This window comes from Ascaphus truei, chromosome 7, assembly GCF_040206685.1.
Source record: "Ascaphus truei isolate aAscTru1 chromosome 7, aAscTru1.hap1, whole genome shotgun sequence".
NCBI classification, from domain to species: Eukaryota; Metazoa; Chordata; class Amphibia; order Anura; family Ascaphidae; genus Ascaphus; species Ascaphus truei.
The window spans coordinates 108,079,175-108,097,051 of record NC_134489.1 but is presented as its reverse complement, the minus strand read 5'-3'; the positions used below and the strand labels follow the sequence as shown (position 1 = coordinate 108,097,051).

General features: G+C 48.6%; 1 protein-coding gene across 31 annotated transcripts in view; it reads left to right on the top strand.

Annotated features, from left to right (window-relative positions):
• LOC142499853 (CLIP-associating protein 1-A) overlaps window positions 1-17,877 on the top strand; it is a 209,151-nt gene that overhangs the window by 76,846 nt on the left and 114,428 nt on the right. For 16 of the 31 annotated variants that reach the window (XM_075609824.1, XM_075609823.1, XM_075609812.1 and 13 more), the window contains 9 exons: window positions 2,149-2,284; window positions 2,655-2,725; window positions 5,160-5,219; window positions 5,951-6,028; window positions 8,398-8,565; window positions 9,851-9,900; window positions 11,504-11,674; window positions 15,956-15,979; window positions 17,452-17,475. In XM_075609824.1, the coding sequence (XP_075465939.1) occupies window positions 2,149-2,284; window positions 2,655-2,725; window positions 5,160-5,219; window positions 5,951-6,028; window positions 8,398-8,565; window positions 9,851-9,900; window positions 11,504-11,674; window positions 15,956-15,979; window positions 17,452-17,475 (782 nt within the window). The remainder of the gene's footprint in view (window positions 1-2,148; window positions 2,285-2,654; window positions 2,726-5,159; window positions 5,220-5,950; window positions 6,029-8,397; window positions 8,566-9,850; window positions 9,901-11,503; window positions 11,675-15,955; window positions 15,980-17,451; window positions 17,476-17,877) is intronic. The other 15 variants (XM_075609814.1, XM_075609813.1, XM_075609834.1 and 12 more) reach the window with 3 other exon arrangements.

Here is a 17,877-nt window from a genome sequence, read left to right as displayed (position 1 = left end):
TAATACTTCCACACAATACTAATAAATGCGTCCGCCGAGCCCGGACGTCTCCCTGCGGGTAATACAAAGCTGTAGGGAGATTAGATAGAAAGCCCCTGTCTGTGACCCGGAGCCATGTTTCTAGTTTGTATTTATCATTTTAAGTCTTCAAATTATTTTCTGTTACAGCAAAAGCGGCCAACTCCAGTCCTCAAGGGCCACCAACAGGTCAGGTTTTCAAGATATTCCTGCTTCAGCACCAGTGGTGCAGTTGAAGACTGAGCCGTTGATTGTGCCACCTGTGCTGATGCAGGTGTATCCTGAAACCTTGACCTGTTGGGGGCCCTTTAGGACTGGAGTTGGCCGCCCCTATGTTAGAGGGTCCTGCAGCGCATTGCTTAGCAGGGAAGGGAGCTAAGCTTTCATCACATTGTGAATATCTAATGACAGGACAGTGACTGGAGTACGTGCAAACACAAATCAGGAAATAAGATCGCCGCTCGTCCTCTTTGCGTTTGTACATTTATTTATAGATTTCTGCAGCAAACACAAATGCCACTTGTGGGCACATTTGCATGTTTCTGACAGGTCGGCAACACATCCTTTCCCCGTTATCTCTTAGCAAACAGTGCTTCCACTGCCAGTAGGGATTCTGGGTAATGACATGCACATAGGGTTGCCAGTTGTCCGGTTTTGTACCGGACAGACTGGTATTTTGCCGATCTGTCCGGTAAAAATGAGAGGTAATACTGGACATGTGTGCCCGGTACTTTCCCTCTCTGGACATGTGGGCAGCGGGAGTATTAAGGGTGGCCGGGTGTAGCCGGGTGCAGGGGCTCTTACCTCCGATTCAGAAGCAGGCTGCAGCGTCTGGTAACCAGGGCAACGGGCAACATCCCCCCCCCCTCCAAGCCAAGGAGAAGACTAACCAATGGGAGGGCTCAACGTCATGCACAGCTCCCCCATTTGCATGCTGGGAGATGTAGTTTCCTCCCTGCGTTGCATGTGGGAGAGGAGAGAAGAGTTCCACTCTGTCCCTGCCACCATATGTAAGATACCAGGAGGGGGAGAGGATGAGGAGGTAATGAGGATGAGTAGGCGGTAAGGAAGGACGGGGGTGGTGGTGAGGAAGATGAGGGAGGGGGGGTGAAGGTGAGGGAGGGAGATGGGATGAAGGTGAGGGAGGGGGGGTGAGGGAGTGGGGGGGGGGTGAAGGTGAGGGAGTGGGGGGGGGTGAAGGTGAGGGAGGTGGGGTGAAGGTGAGGGAGGGGGGGTGAAGGTGAGGGAGGAGGAGGGGGGTGAAGGTGAGGGAGTGCGGGGGTGAAGGTGAGGGAGGGGGGGGTGAAGGCGAGGGAGGGAGGTGGGGTGAAGGCGAGGGAGGGGGGGTGAAGGTGAGGGAGGAGGAGGGGGGTGAAGGTGAGGGAGGGGGGTGAGGGAGGGGGGGTGAAGGTGAGGGAGGAGGAGGGGGGTGAAGGTGAGGAAGGAGGAGGAGAAGTGAAGGTGAGGGAGGAGGAGGAGTGAAGGTGAGGAAGGAGGAGGAGGGGGGTGATGGTGTGAAAGGATGGGGGGGTGGGAGAGGATGAGGGGGGTTGCAACAATCTCGGAAGTAGTGGGAGAGAAGCATTAAGATCAGTATCGCTCGCCAGGTATGTTATTTATAAATTATCTGCACCAATTTGCACAATTTCATATTCTATTTCAGAAAAAATGCTAGGAGGGCGCTCAATCCCCAAACCCCTCCCCAGAATTTTTTCACGAAATAAAATATGAATTGGTGCAAACTTGGAGTGAAATTTAGAAAAAATGACATAACGGCCTGAGAATTTATAAATAACACTCCTAATTTATAAATATCACACCTAATTTATAAATAACACTCCTAATTTATAAATAACACACCTAATTTATAAATAACACACCTCCCCACCGGCTTTTCCAGCGCGCCGCATTTTTCACCGTTGTGTCCAGTATTTTTTGAGAAGCCGCCTGGCAACCCTACAAGCAAAGGAGCCCTCAGTTTTTCTCACGTTACTCCTTGTGCATTTTAACACGGACCCCTATATTTCTGCAGTAAAACATAATCTATAGGGCCATAGTTTCTGGATTGTCAGAGCTCTGTCACCCTGGACCCAGTGTTTTTACTTGTTTCCTTTCCTTTTTTTATTTCAGGCATCTCTCGTCCGTTCTGGGGAACAAATTTGACCACGGAGCAGAAGCAATTATGCCCACGGTCTTCAATTTAGTCCCGAACAGTGCCAAAATAATGGCCACTTCTGGCATTGTAGCCATTAGACTGATCATACGTGTAAGTATTTGGGGAAAAGGCTCTAATTCTCATATCGTTTATAGAACAGTCTATAAGAAATGTTCTTTTTAGGAAACCCTAGTAATTTCAAGCACTTTTTTCACTGCTCATTCGCATCTTATTGGCTCAAGAGACTGTAAAACCATCCACAATGGCAGCCACAAATCAGAAAATAACCTGTGTGGGGAACACCTGACGAGCTGTGCCAGCTTATTTTCCGGAGGTGGTTTTTGTTTTTTTGTAGACTGCATTAATTTGGCATTCTGGGCATTTATAGTTCCGTTTATTTTCAGTTTTCTTGTATAAGTTTATGTATGTTTCAGAACCATCTAATTAATGTGCCTTTTACCTTTTCTTACTCTTTCCGCAGCACACACACATCCCACGGCTAATACCCATTATAACCAGTAATTGCACGTCCAAGTCTGTCGCAGTTAGAAGGTACAGTATGTAGCATTTTACGTTTATCGTGTGCCTCCTATTCTTTTCCTTTCATATCCCAGCCAGCTGTAGCTGCTCTGTAAATATCTAATCCCGATGAGACATGGAGCCCTGGTAAATCTGTTCTTTGTATCTACGGCGGACCAGGTGACTTTGCTGCAGTTACATAGGAGATGAGGTTGAAAAAGACGTACGTCCATCAAGTTCAACCTATGCTAAATTTAGACAACAGATACTTTATCCTATATCTATACTTTCTTATTGATCCAGAGGAAGGCGAACAAATCCCCAGTGTTATATCATCAAATGATATCTCATAAGGGTAAAATAAATTCCTTCCTGACTCCAAGAATTGGCAATCGGATTAATCCCTGGATCAGCATCCTTCCCATGTTTACTTATTTGGTATTTCCCTGTATACCTTTCCCATCTAAAAGTTCCCTCCAGTTCCCTCTTGCACATAGCAGATTAGAACAGTCCATGGCGCTGTTGGGTGCCGCTGATAGTTTTTGCAGAGATGGTTGAGCTGTCTTTCTGTATATATGTTTCACAAGCATTGTCCAGCATCTAGCACGGCCATGTGCTGCCTGGATCAGCACTTTCTGCTGACACCTTAATCACCCTTTCCCTTTACTGTTACCTATAGGCGCTGTTAATCACCCTTTCCCTTTACTATTACCTATAGGCGCTGTTGATCACACTTTCCCTTTACTGTTACCTATAGGCGCTGTTGATCACACTTTCCCTTTACTGTTACCTATAGGCGCTGTTAATCACACTTTCCCTTTACTGTTACCTATAGGCGCTGTTGATCACACTTTCCCTTTACTGTTACCTATAGGCGCTGTTAATCACACTTTCCCTTTACTGTTACCTATAGGCGCTGTTAATCACACTTTCCCTTTACTGTTACCTATAGGCGCTGTTAATCACACTTTCCCTTTACTGTTACCTTTAGGCGCTGTTAATCACCCTTTACTGTTACCTATAGGCGCTGTTAATCACACTTTCCCTTTACTGTTACCTTTAGGCGCTGTTAATCACCCTTTCCCTTTACTGTTACCTTTAGGCGCTGTTAATCACACTTTCCCTTTACTGTTACCTATAGACGCTGTTAATCACACTTTCCCTTTACTGTTACCTTTAGGCGCTGTTAATCACACTTTCCCTTTACTGTTACCTTTAGGCGCTGTTAATCACACTTTCCCTTTACTGTTACCTATAGGCGCTGTTAATCACACTTTCCCTTTACTGTTACCTATAGACGCTGTTAATCACACTTTCCCTTTACTGTTACCTTTAGGCGCTGTTAATCACCCTTTCCCTTTACTGTTACCTTTAGGCGCTGTTAATCACACTTTCCCTTTACTGTTACCTATAGACGCTGTTAATCACACTTTCCCTTTACTGTTACCTTTAGGCGCTGTTAATCACACTTTCCCCTTACTGTTACCTTTAGGCGCTGTTAATCACACTTTCCCTTTACTGTTACCTATAGGCGCTGTTAATCACACTTTCCCTTTACTGTTACCTATAGACGCTGTTAATCACCCTTTCCCTTTACTGTTACCTTTAGGCGCTGTTAATCACACTTTCCCTTTACTGTTACCTATAGGCGCTGTTAATCACACTTTCCCTTTACTGTTACCTATAGGCGCTGTTAATCACACTTTCCCTTTACTGTTACCTATAGGCGCTGTTAATCACACTTTCCCTTTACTGTTACCTTTAGGCGCTGTTAATCACCCTTTCCCTTTACTGTTACCTTTAGGCGCTGTTAATCACACTTTCCCTTTACTGTTACCTATAGACGCTGTTAATCACACTTTCCCTTTACTGTTACCTTTAGGCGCTGTTAATCACACTTTCCCTTTACTGTTACCTATAGGCGCTGTTAATCACACTTTCCCTTTACTGTTACCTATAGGCGCTGTTAATCACACTTTCCCTTTACTGTTACCTTTAGGCGCTGTTAATCACACTTTCCCTTTACTGTTACCTATAGGCGCTGTTAATCACACTTTCCCTTTACTGTTACCTATAGGCGTTGTTAATCACACTTTCCCTTTACTGTTACCTATAGGCGTTGTTAATCACACTTTCCCTTTACTGTTACCTTTAGGCGCTGTTAATCACACTTTCCCTTTACTGTTACCTTTAGGCGCTGTTAATCACACTTTCCCTTTACTGTTACCTATAGGCGCTGTTAATCACACTTTCCCTTTACTGTTACCTATAGACGCTGTTAATCACACTTTCCCTTTACTGTTACCTTTAGGCGCTGTTAATCACACTTTCCCTTTACTGTTACCTATAGGCGCTGTTAATCACACTTTCCCTTTACTGTTACCTATAGGCGCTGTTAATCACACTTTCCCTTTACTGTTACCTTTAGGCGCTGTTAATCACACTTTCCCTTTACTGTTACCTTTAGGCGCTGCTATGAATTTTTGGAGTTGCTCCTACAGGAATGGCAGACGCACTCACTGGAAAGGTACGGCCTTAAACCGCACTCATTACATGTGCAACTACTCACCGGACATGTCATTCAACAGTATTACTCTAGGGCAGGGGTGGTCAACCCCAGTCATCAACGGCCACCAACAGGTCAGGTTTTTAGCATAGCCTTGCTTCAGAACAAGTGGCAAGTTGGGATATTTGATGTATTACAATAATCATTCTTCTTAGATATAGTTTGTACAGGAGCTGCTAGTGCCTCCCAAGCCTTTCTTGCATATGTCCTGTCTGAAGATCTCAAAGCACCGATATAAACGGCACGATTTTGGTCAGTTGACCCGAACCCTGCAGTTTATACTTTGAGATATGCGGATACCTTTTACATAAATGAAAATAAAGCCGGTGGAGATAACCCAAGCAGACGTAGACTGGACCTGTGTTTGTAGGTCTGTAGCTTCGGCAGAGACACTGACACTGAGTGGGATAATAAGACTTACTCTGTACGTTATTACAGTTACTATTGCAACCAGCGGGCGACTCCCGAGGAATGCCATCTCAGCGGGGTTTTGTTTTTTGTCCCTCCTTTCAAATGGTTGAATAAGAAATCCCTGGAAGTAGTCAGAAATGCAGTAATTGTTTGTCAGCTGAGTTTGTCTGAGGGAGAGCAGCAAGATGTGACATTTTGCTGATCCCGATTACATTTACATCCCGTACTACCTGGGCTTTCTGCGTCCGTTCTCCACTGAATATGACTTCTCTGAATCGCAGGCACATATCCGTGTTAGCCGAGACGATCAAGAAGGGAATCCACGATGCTGATTCTGAAGCCAGGATCGTCGCACGGAGGCAAGTCCCCCTGTTTCTTGTCGTTAGACATACCTTGCACTGCGACCCCATGAAAACGCAGCAGCATTCATTATTTCCTAACTCGTTATTTAACTTGTTGGTGTCATAGTTTTTATTTTCCTTTTTTTAACTCCTTTGCTGCCAGCCACAGGGTTATTGTCTGTTCTTTTTAACACATTCAGCGCTTGAGGCGCAAGCACCTAAATCACACGGATTCGTAAAGTTTTTAAACGTGCAAACAAAATCTAATATTTTTACAAAGATATCAGCCCTTAAAAGCTGCACTAAAAGCGCTGCCTGTTATATTTCATTATTATTTTGACGTTTTTAAGCTGGTAAAATAATACTGTAAGGTTACCCTCCTAGAAACTAGTTTTTATTGCTTTAGCAATAAATGCAAAATATATAATAAATATGCAAAACAAATCCAAAAGATGTTATTTTTCTTTGTCCTGTACGGTTTATGATGTAATTTCATCTGAGATTATATTTGTTCCACCGCGACCGCTTACCTTTAATTGAAGGGGTTTAGTATGCTGATTTTGATACTCTGTCTCGTATCTACTTGATACATTACCTATTACTCCTACGCGACTTCGCTACTAAGTACCTGTGTGATATACAGTCTGTGTGGACACGTGTATATCTATACATACTGTCAGTTTAATTGTTACATTCCCTGTTTCATTATAGGACACTATTTTTGTGTCTATCTGTCTCTATGTTCCTCATATATGGACAGTCATGATTTTAGTACTCCAATAACAGGGAACCCACCATCATATTTAGAGACCTGCATGTATATTGATTACATGTAGATCTATTATACCTTTGATACTACTACCTGAGCACACACTGGCTACATTATCGTAGAGAGAACCTACTGAGACCTATATCTATTGATCCTTAATAGTGATCACAGCATACATACACCTTGTACATCCTAGATGTCAGGGTAGTTATTCTGGGTATATACTGTATATTTAGACACGCAATTGTAAGCGTTTGTGACAGGTCTAACATATTGTACTAGCCCAGTTTCCTATCTACTCTTTCATTCCACTACAGGGATTTTATTTTATTATATTTATTCACTGTATATAGTTAATATCACACTGTCACTTAACTCTTGCATGTAATAAAAAGTTATTGTTTTATTTTAATTACTGGTCCTGATGTCTGTCTGACAGCCCTTTGCAGACAAACTATCTGCTGGACCACTGTTGTCTACTACATTGAGTGCAGCTATTTGGGGATCTTTTTGATCCTACTTGGATGAGTACGGAGTATATTATATTTTCCTCCTACGCACCTTTGTTTTGAATTGCTATATTTTGATTCCTTTTATGAGGACTAGCTCCATGACGAGCGGTCAGACCAATCTTGTTCTCGTTTGAGCTTGCAACTTGACAAGGAAATATTTTAAGAAACGTTTGAAATAAACAGGAAAGGGACAGATATAATAATAGCTGCTGAATATGTTTGCCATACATATTGGGGTCTGCATTGCATGCTTTTAGCAGACATCGAAGCCCAGTGGACCTTTCCTTTGCTGAAAGGATCTATCCTTGAAGTTGTTGCAGACGGGAAATGTTTTGGCCAAAGAAATGAGCTAAATGACCCATACTGTACTTACGGGAAGAGGACAAACAGAGACACAGACCGTAACGAGCTATACAACGTGTCATATTGGATGCAGCATTCGGGCTTCTCTGTCTATTGCAGTGGTGGAAAACTCCAGTCCTTAAGGGCCACCAATTGGTCAGATTTTCAGGATATCCCTGCTTCAGCACAGGTGGCTCAAACAGTGGCTCAGTCGTTGACTGCACCACCCGTGCTGAAGCAGGGCTATTCTGAAAACCTGCTCTGTTGGTGGCCCTTGAGGACTGGAGTTGCCCGCCCCTGTTGTTTTTCCTTTGCACGGAAGCTTCTGTACATGGATTATTCCGTTACCGTGCGGGATGCGGTGTGAGATCTCTCGGGAAATGAAGCTGTTTCTATTTCCCTCTCTGTCCTCGTCTCTCTCTGAAGACAGATTACGTTTAACGCATGTAATTCCGCAGAGATGGCTGACACTTCCCTGCAGCAGTAACATGCTTCAGCGCGGCAGAGAATATACCGGCCATACCTAAAGTCACAAGCTTTGCGTTTGGCTCTAACACAGGGGGGGTCAACTCCAGTTCTCAAGGGCCACCAACAGGTCAAGTTTTAAGGATATCTCTGCTTCAGCACAGGTGCCTCAATCAATGAGCCACTGATTGAGCCACCTGTGCTGAAGTAGGAATATCCTTAAAACCTGACCTGTTGGTGGCCTTTGCGTACAGAAGTGTCCCACCTCTGCTCTGACGCCAGCACAATCCTCCTTTCAGGTGTTACTGGGGCTTCCACAGTCACTTCAGTAAGGACGCTGAGCATTTATACAACAACCTGGAGTCCTCCTATCAGAAGGCCCTGCAGTCCCACCTGAAGAACTCCGACAGCATCATCTCCCTGCCCCAATCAGACCGCTCCTCCTCCAGCTCTCAGGAGAGCCTCAAGTAAGTAGCACTCACTCACGTCTCGCACTCACTCACGTCTCGCACTTACAAACACAGTGTGAGATGTCAAGTCGTTTAAAGGAGCAATGCGCCCTAATTACTGGACTGGGACCGGGGAGTCCTCCGGTGCTGAACCGTGCTATCTTCCGGTCCGAGGACCCCCTGTTTCCCGAGATACTAGTGCGGTTACCTGTCCTACTCCTTGGTTTTTAAACAGGCAATCCAAGCAGGTGATTTGTAACAGAGGATTGAAGCAGGGGGTCTGTGGACCTGAACCCCATTAATGTGAGCTCCTGGGATCCCCTTCTTCCAGAGATACTTACCTCCGGAGGGGGTGCCGGTAGCCAGTCTGCTCGGCTAGCAGGGTTCACTTAATGGCGGAGTTTAAAAGCTCCCGTGCCCTGCGGGTCAGCAGGAAGCCGTGACATCATCAGGATCGGACACTCATCGGCCCGCGTGACGCGGGAGCTTTAAACTTTGCCGAGATACCGGCGTCCCCTTCGGAGGTCTGTATCCCAGGAAGCAGGGGGTCTCCAGAGCTGAGATTAAGGGGCTTCAGCTTAGGACCCCTCCCCCCCCCCTGTTTCCAACCTATGATAAAAATAATTATAATAAAAAAAAGCGCATGAATTACCCTTTTTTATAGGGGATTATAAATGGCCATCCAATAGGAAGCCACAACCAATGATATTGCTGCTCCCTATTGGCCTGATATTTGGAAGCCATTTTGTTTCCCCTCTGAGATTTAAACTCTGTAACTTCACTGCTAAGTTTCTCGGGGTCGGGGAGGGGGGGGGGTGGAGCTGGAAATAGTGGTGTTTGGATCAGGGGGACCCCTTTGTACCCACACTGTGTTTATTTATCAAAGACTGAGATTCAACTGAAACTGGGACAGAAAACTATTCATTACAATCATAACTTTTTTGCTCATGAATCTTCTTGTCCAGTTTTTTGCCGCTAATATTTTGAGATAACGGGCTCTGGTTTGGATGTGGACCCCAACTGTACCCTGCCTTTACCCAAAAGAGTCTTCCACCCCCTCTCTTCGCCCAGCTCAGAACTGGACTCGACACTTTACTCCGGGTCTGCTCTGTCCACGTTTAACTTGACAGAAAGTGGGCATGTGTGAGCATTACATAGGGATCAGTTTGGGGCCTGCTCAGCACACCGTTTCTTTGGGATTTAGTTGGACTTTTCATTGGCTTGTGTGTATTTCTGAAGCATAGATATTCACACGGTTTTCATGCCCGCTGTAACTATTACCCACATTCTTTCTGACCCGCAGCCGTCCGCTTACAGCCAAAAGAAGTCCCACTGGCAGTGCCGTATCAAGAGGTGAGCAGTAAAGTGATGGGAAATGGGAACCATAACCAGGACTGGATTTATTTTGGTGGTGATTAATATTTTCAGTAAATTCACTCTCTTTCAGGAAACGTCTTCCTAAAATTGTCACTTCTTGTTAATTAAAAAGTTGGTGGGATACGCTGTAATATTCTGTTATAAGAAAGGCTACATCCAGATATAGTGGGGTTCAGCATTACGTGACTGCTGTCACAGTGTGACATACTGGGGTTCAGTATTACGTGACTGCTGTCACAGTGTGACATACTGGGGTTCATCATCACGTGACTGCTGTCACAGCGTGACATACTGGGGTTCAGCATTACGTGACTGCTGTCACAGCGTGACATACTGGGGTTCAGCATTACGTGACTGCTGTCACAGCGTGACATACTGGGGTTCAGCATTACGTGACTGCTGTCACAGTGTGACATACTGGGGTTCAGCATTACGTGACTGCTGTCACAGCGTGACATACTGGGGTTCAGCATTACGTGACTGCTGTCACAGCGTGACATACTGGGGTTCAGCATTACGTGACTGCTGTCACAGCGTGACATACTGGGGTTCAGCATTACGTGACTGCTGTCACAGCGTGACATACTGGGGTTCAGCATTACGTGACTGCTGTCACAGCGCGACATACTGGGGTTCAGCATTACGTGACTGCTGTCACAGCGCGACATACTGGGGTTCAGCATTACGTGACTGCTGTCACAGCGCGACATACTGGGGTTCAGCATTACGTGACTGCTGTCACAGCGCGACATACTGGGGTTCAGCATTACGTGACTGCTGTCACAGCGCGACATACTGGGGTTCAGCATTACGTGACTGCTGTCACAGCGCGACATACTGGGGTTCAGCATTACGTGACTGCTGTCACAGCGCGACATACTGGGGTTCAGCATTACGTGACTGCTGTCACAGCGAGACATACTGGGGTTCAGCATTACGTGACTGCTGTCACAGCGTGACATACTGGGGTTCAGCATTACGTGACTGCTGTCACAGCGTGACATACTGGGGTTCAGCATTACGTGACTGCTGTCACAGCGTGACATACTGGGGTTCAGCATTACGTGACTGCTGTCACAGCGTGACATACTGGGGTTCAGCATTACGTGACTGCTGTCACAGCGTGACATACTGGGGTTCAGCATTACGTGACTGCTGACACAGCGCGACATACTGGGGTTCAGCATTACGTGACTGCTGTCACAGCGTGACATACTGGGGTTCAGCATTACGTGACTGCTGTCACAGCGTGACATACTGGGGTTCAGCATTACGTGACTGCTGTCACAGCGTGACATACTGGGGTTCAGCATTACGTGACTGCTGTCACAGCGTGACATACTGGGGTTCAGCATTACGTGACTGCTGTCACAGCGCGACATACTGGGGTTCAGCATTACGTGACTGCTGTCACAGCGCGACATACTGGGGTTCAGCATTACGTGACTGCTGTCACAGCGTGACATACTGGGGTTCAGCATTACGTGACTGCTGTCACAGCGTGACAAACTGGGGTTCAGCATTACGTGGCTGCTTTGTTTTCTGACCTCCTTGGCTTTGTCTCTTCCTTCCACGTCAGTGACCGCAGCAACAGCTAAATCCGTGTCCACCCCGGGGTCTTTGCAGCGCTCTCGCAGTGACATCGACGTGAACGCAGCAGCCAGCTCCAAGTCAAAAGTATCATCTTCGGCCACTTCCACCTCGTTCAGCTCTGCTGCGGCGCTGCCGCCCGGATCCTATGCATCACTAGGTGAGGAGGAACACTTCACATGTCGCCGTTTCCCGTGTTATCCGCGCTCTCCAGTCGCAGTAACCTGTGCTGAGGCGGAGGGCACTGATATTCGCACACAATGTACCCCTAGTGTAGATGTGAAGGAACACATTGGTCCCAAATTGGATGATCATATACGTTCACCTTCTGCAGCAAACAGGTATACACTGTGCACATTAGGTATACATTGCAGGGAGGCGCAGCGCTGTGCACATTAGGTATACATTGCAGGGAGGCGCGGCACTGTGCACATTAGGTATACATTGCAGGGAGGCGCAGCGCTGTGCACATTAGGTATACATTGCAGGGAGGCGCGGCACTGTGCACATTAGGTGTACATTGCAGGGAGGCGCAGCGCTGTGCACATTAGGTATACATTGCAGGGAGGCGCAGAACTGTGCACATTAGATATACATTGAGGGAGGTGCAGCGCTGTGCACATTAGGTATACATTGCAGGGAGGCGCAGAACTGTGCACATTAGGTGTACATTGCCTATGTGGGAGCGCACACGCAGTGAGGGGGTCGGTGTATGATGCTGCTGAGCTGGTCCTATGTGGGAGCGCACACGCAGTGAGGGTGTTGGTGCATGATGCTGCTGAGCTGGACCTATGTGGGACGCACACGCAGTGAGGGGGTCGGTGTATGATGCTGCTGAGCTGGCCCTATGTGGGACGCACACGCAGTGAGGGGGTCGGTGTATGATGCTGCTGAGCTGGCCCTATGTGGGACGCACACGCAGTGAGGGGGTCGGTGTATGATGCTGCTGAGCTGGCCCTATGTGGGACGCACACGCAGTGAGGGGGTCGCTGTATGATGCTGCTGAGCTGGCCCTATGTGGGAGTGCACACGCAGTGAGGGTGTCGGTTTATGATGCTGCTGAGCTGGCCCTATGTGGGAGTGCACACGCAGTGAGGGTGTCGGTGTATGATGCTGCTGAGCTGGCCCTATGTGGGAGCGCACACGCAGTGAGGGTGTTGGTGTATGATGCTGCTGAGCTGGTCCTATGTGGGAGCGCACACGCAGTGAGGGTGTCGGTGTATGATGCTGCTGAGCTGGTCTTATGTGGGAGCGCACACGCAGTGAGGGGGTCGCTGTATGATGCTGCTGAGCTGTCCCTATGTGGGAGCGCACACGCAGTGAGGGGGTCGGTGTATGATGCTGCTGAGCTGGTCCTATGTGGGAGCGCACACGCAGTGAGGGTGTCGGTGTATGATGCTGCTGAGCTGGCCCTATGTGGGACGCACACGCAGTGAGGGTGTCGGTATATGATGCTACTGAGCTGGTCCTATGTGGGACCGCACACGCAGTGAGGGTGTTGGTGTATGATGCTGCTGAGCTGGTCCTATGTGGGAGCGCACACGCAGTGAGGGGGTCGGTGTATGATGTTGCTGAGCTGGCCCTATGTGGGAGTGCACACGCAGTGAGGGTGTCGGTGTATGATGCTGCTGAGCTGGCCCTATGTGGGAGCGCACACGCAGTGAGGGTGTTGGTGTATGATGCTGCTGAGCTGGTCCTATGTGGGAGCGCACACGCAGTGAGGGGGTCGGTGTATGATGCTGCTGAGCTGGTCCTATGTGGGAGCGCACACGCAGTGAGGGGGTCGCTGTATGATGCTGCTGCGCTGGCCCTATGTGGGAGCGCACACGCAGTGAGGGGGTCGGTGTATGATGCTGCTGAGCTGGCCCTATGTGGGAGCGCACACGCAGTGAGGGGGTTGGTGTATGATGCTGTTGAGCTGGCCCTATGTGGGAGCGCACACGCAGTGAGGGTGTCGGTGTATGATGCTGCTGAGCTGGTCCTATGTGGGACGCACACGCAGTGAGGGGGTTGGTGTATGATGCTGTTGAGCTGGCCCTATGTGGGAGCGCACACGCAGTGAGGGTGTCGGTGTATGATGCTGCTGAGCTGGCCCTATGTGGGAGCACACACGCAGTGAGGGTGTTGGTGTATGATGCTGCTGAGCTGGTCCTATGTGGGAGCGCACACGCAGTGAGGGTGTCGGTGTATGATGCTGCTGAGCTGGTCCTATGTGGGAGCGCACACGCAGTGAGGGTGTTGGTGTATGATGCTGCTGAGCTGGCCCTATGTGGGAGCGCACACGCAGTGAGGGGGTCGGTGTATGATGCTGCTGAGCTGGCCCTATGTGGGAGCGCACACGCAGTGAGGGGGTCGGTGTATGATGCTGCTGAGCTGGGCCTATGTGGGCCCGCACACGCAGTGAGGGTGTCGGTGTATGATGCTGCTGAGCTGGTCCTATGTGGGAGCGCACACGCAGTGAGGGTGTCGGTGTATGATGCTGCTGAGCTGGCCCTATGTGGGAGCGCACACGCAGTGAGGGTGTCGGTGTATGATGCTGCTGAGCTGGTCCTATGTGGGAGCGCACACGCAGTGAGGGGGTCGGTGTATGATGCTGCTGAGCTGGCCCTATGTGGGAGCGCACACGCAGTGAGGGGGTCGGTGTATGATGCTGCTGAGCTGGCCCTATGTGGGAGCGCACACGCAGTGAGGGGGTCGGTGTATGATGATGCTGCTGAGCTGGCCCTATGTAGGAGCGCACACGCAGTGAGGGGGTCGCTGTATGATGCTGCTGAGCTGTCCCTATGTGGGAGCGCACATGCAGTGAGGGGGTCGGTGTATGATGCTGCTGAGCTGGCCCTATGTGGGAGCGCACACGCAGTGAGGGGGTCGGTGTATGATGCTGCTGAGCTGGCCCTATGTGGGAGCGCACACGCAGTGAGGGGGTCGGTGTATGATGATGCTGCTGAGCTGGCCCTATGTAGGAGCGCACACGCAGTGAGGGGGTCGCTGTATGATGCTGCTGAGCTGGCCCTATGTGGGAGCGCACACGCAGTGAGGGGGTCGGTGTATGATGCTGCTGAGCTGGCCCTATGTGGGAGCGCACACGCAGTGAGGGGGTCGGTGTATGATGATGCTGCTGAGCTGGCCCTATGTAGGAGCGCACACGCAGTGAGGGGGTCGGTGTATGATGCTGCTGAGCTGGCCCTATGTGGGACCGCACACGCAGTGAGGGGGTCGGTGTATGATGCTGCTGAGCTGGCCCTATGTGGGAGCGCACACGCAGTGAGGGGGTCGGTGTATGATGATGCTGCTGAGCTGGCCCTATGTAGGAGCGCACACGCAGTGAGGGGGTCGCTGTATGATGCTGCTGCTGAGCTGGGCCTATGTGGGAGCGCACACGCAGTGAGGGGGTCGGTGTATGATGTTGCTGAGCTGGCCCTATGTGGGAGCGCACACGCAGTGAGGGGGTCGGTGTATGATGTTGCTGAGCTGGACCTATGTGGGAGCGCACACGCAGTGAGGGGGTCGGTGTATGATGCTGCTGAGCTGGCCCTATGTGGGACCGCACACGCAGTGAGGGGGTCGGTGTATGATGCTGCTGAGCTGGCCCTATGTGGGAGCGCACACGCAGTGAGGGGGTCGGTGTATGATGCTGCTGAGCTGGTCCTATGTGGGACCGCACACGCAGTGAGGGGGTCGGTGTATGATGCTGCTGAGCTGGTCCTATGTGGGACCGCACACGCAGTGAGGGGGTCGGTGTATGATGCTGCTGAGCTGGTCCTATGTGGGACCGCACACGCAGTGAGGGGGTCGGTGTATGATGCTGCTGAGCTGGCCCTATGTGGGAGCGCACACGCAGTGAGGGGGTCGGTGTATGATGCTGCTGAGCTGGCCCTATGTGGGACCGCACACGCAGTGAGGGTGTCGGTGTATGATGCTGCTGAGCTGGTCCTATGTGGGACCGCACACGCAGTGAGGGGGTCGGTGTATGATGCTGCTGAGCTGGCCCTATGTAGGAGCGCACACGCAGTGAGGGGGTCGGTGTATGATGTTGCTGAGCTGGGCCTATGTAGGAGCGCACACGCAGTGAGGGGGTCGGTGTATGATGCTGCTGAGCTGCAGCGACACAATTCGGAGACACCCCAATACTTTGGCTCATGTTGGGATTTTGTTCCATTTTTACCAGTCTGTCTAACACAGGGGCGGGCAACTCTAGTCCTCAAGGGCCACTAACAGGTCAGGTTTTCAGGATATCCCTGCACAGGTTGCAGCTTCAGCACTGGTGGCTCAGTCTTTTACTGAGCCACTGATTGAGCCATCTGTGCTGAAGCAGGGATATCCCAAAAACTTGACCTGGAGTTGCCCGCCCCTGGTCTAACACATGTAGCCAGCTGCTGTTACTGTTACTAATACTCCCTACTGTTCCCTTTCCCCATTTTTATGTTTAATTTGCCTAAAGATGGTACCACTGCTAAAGCTGAGGGTAAGCAGTTTGTTTCTGTGCCAGCAGTCTGTCTCCAGCTGTGCAGTCTGTACCCACCAGGTTGTCTTTCTCTAGTATCCATGTGTGCGTATTGGTGACCCGCATGCGCTGTGGCACGCTTGTTCCCCCATCATCTCCTTATTGTACATTCATTTCCCTGGAGGTTATTTCGTCCTGACTTCATGTTGTCTTTACGTTTGATATGACGGATCTGTAATATTCTATAGTAACACTATGACACCATTTAATGCAGAGTTAAATCCAATGTATTGCTGTTCCCTCGTATTTAGAATCGATTAAAGTATTATTCCCCCTCCCGGAACAAAGACACTAATATATTCTGCTCGTGTATGTTGTGACCAGATCTGTTTTCCTTAATACGTTTGTTTTTTTGTAAACACTGTATTTGTATATATCACTGGCATTTAGAATGGTGCACTCTGGGTAAAGTCATGATTTCTATTTGATATGTGAGCTATAAATTCGTGTGACTCTGAGAAGCGCAGGGTAGGAATTCGGAGCCACTTTCCTTCCCTGAATTAGCGTTGAAAAGGCGTCTTTATTGTATATATTTAATCTACTTTCTTTCATTTGTTCTGATTAGATCCTTCATTAAGAAACCTAAAGGTTCATTAGGAACCCTCACAAAAGCAAAATGTATTGTAAATATTCCATGACCCGGGAGATTCACGCTTTCTGTGCCTACATTTGTGAAACTTTTAAACCTATATTGATTGAATAATTAAATGACAAAGGGATTTATTACATGGATTCCACTGCGTTCTCTATATGTTATTGCAGGGCGGCCAACTCCAGTCCTCGCGGCCACCAACAGGTCCGGTTTTAAGGATATCCCTTCATCAGCACAGGTGGTGCAGTTGTTGACTGATTGAGCCACTTGTGCTGAAGCAGGGATATCCTTGAAACCTGACCTGTTACTGGCCCTTGAGGATTGGAGTTGGCCGCCCCTGTGTTAGGGGGCACGTCACCCTTTTATGAGTTACCTGTAAAATCTAGGACACATGGAAATCTCTCTAGGCTAGATTGGAACTATTAGTTCGTTTGGGAGAATTAAAGACACTCCTTTCTTTGCAGGTGGCTGTAGGTAGTTAATTTAGTATAATCACTTGCTCTTTTGTTGCAAAAAATTAAAAAACAGTATTTGGAATAGCTGTGAGAGACTTATTTTGCGTGTGAAAAGTCTTCTATTACGAGTTTGCGTGCGGATCTGTGTGCCATGGTGTTTCAATACATCATATTTTATATGCATTTATATATTATTCATTCTGTGTGTAAACTGAGGGGTGGAAACGGGACAATGTTTATTATACACAGACGTCCCATTAACCTTCAGAAATGTTCCCACTCAGGACTGCTGTACCCCCCACAGCGCATTACCAAGCAGTGACATGGTTAACGTGACAGCCATGCTTCCTACGTAGTGTTTATATTCTTTATTATTTGAATTTCAGGTTTTCAGGAGCGTGACCACCATGGTAATTGTCAAATAATCCCCCCCCCGTTCCATAGATGTTTTCTTTTTAATTTTGAGTCTTTTCAGACATTAAAATAAATTCCTCTGCTTCTGAGAGCCGTTAGTAACGGCGGCGCCACGTTGCGATCGCCGCAGCGTGGAGGGAATCCGCTGTTTAGTTTATATTGACGAGCGTTTATCTGCTGCAGGCATCTCCAGCCCGATATCAGAAACAAAGATTATTACAAATGATTATTTTGTGGGTCCAACGAGAGATGTTAAAATGTATTAAAATCCCAGCAGGCCAGTCTGCCGGAATACTTGCGTGGGGAAGTCTGTCTTCCTTTCGAGGAGATAACAGACAGATTCGGGGGGCCTGGCAGAAACCGGTGGGGTAAAGCTAAAGTGAAGCGTTTGTAACCCT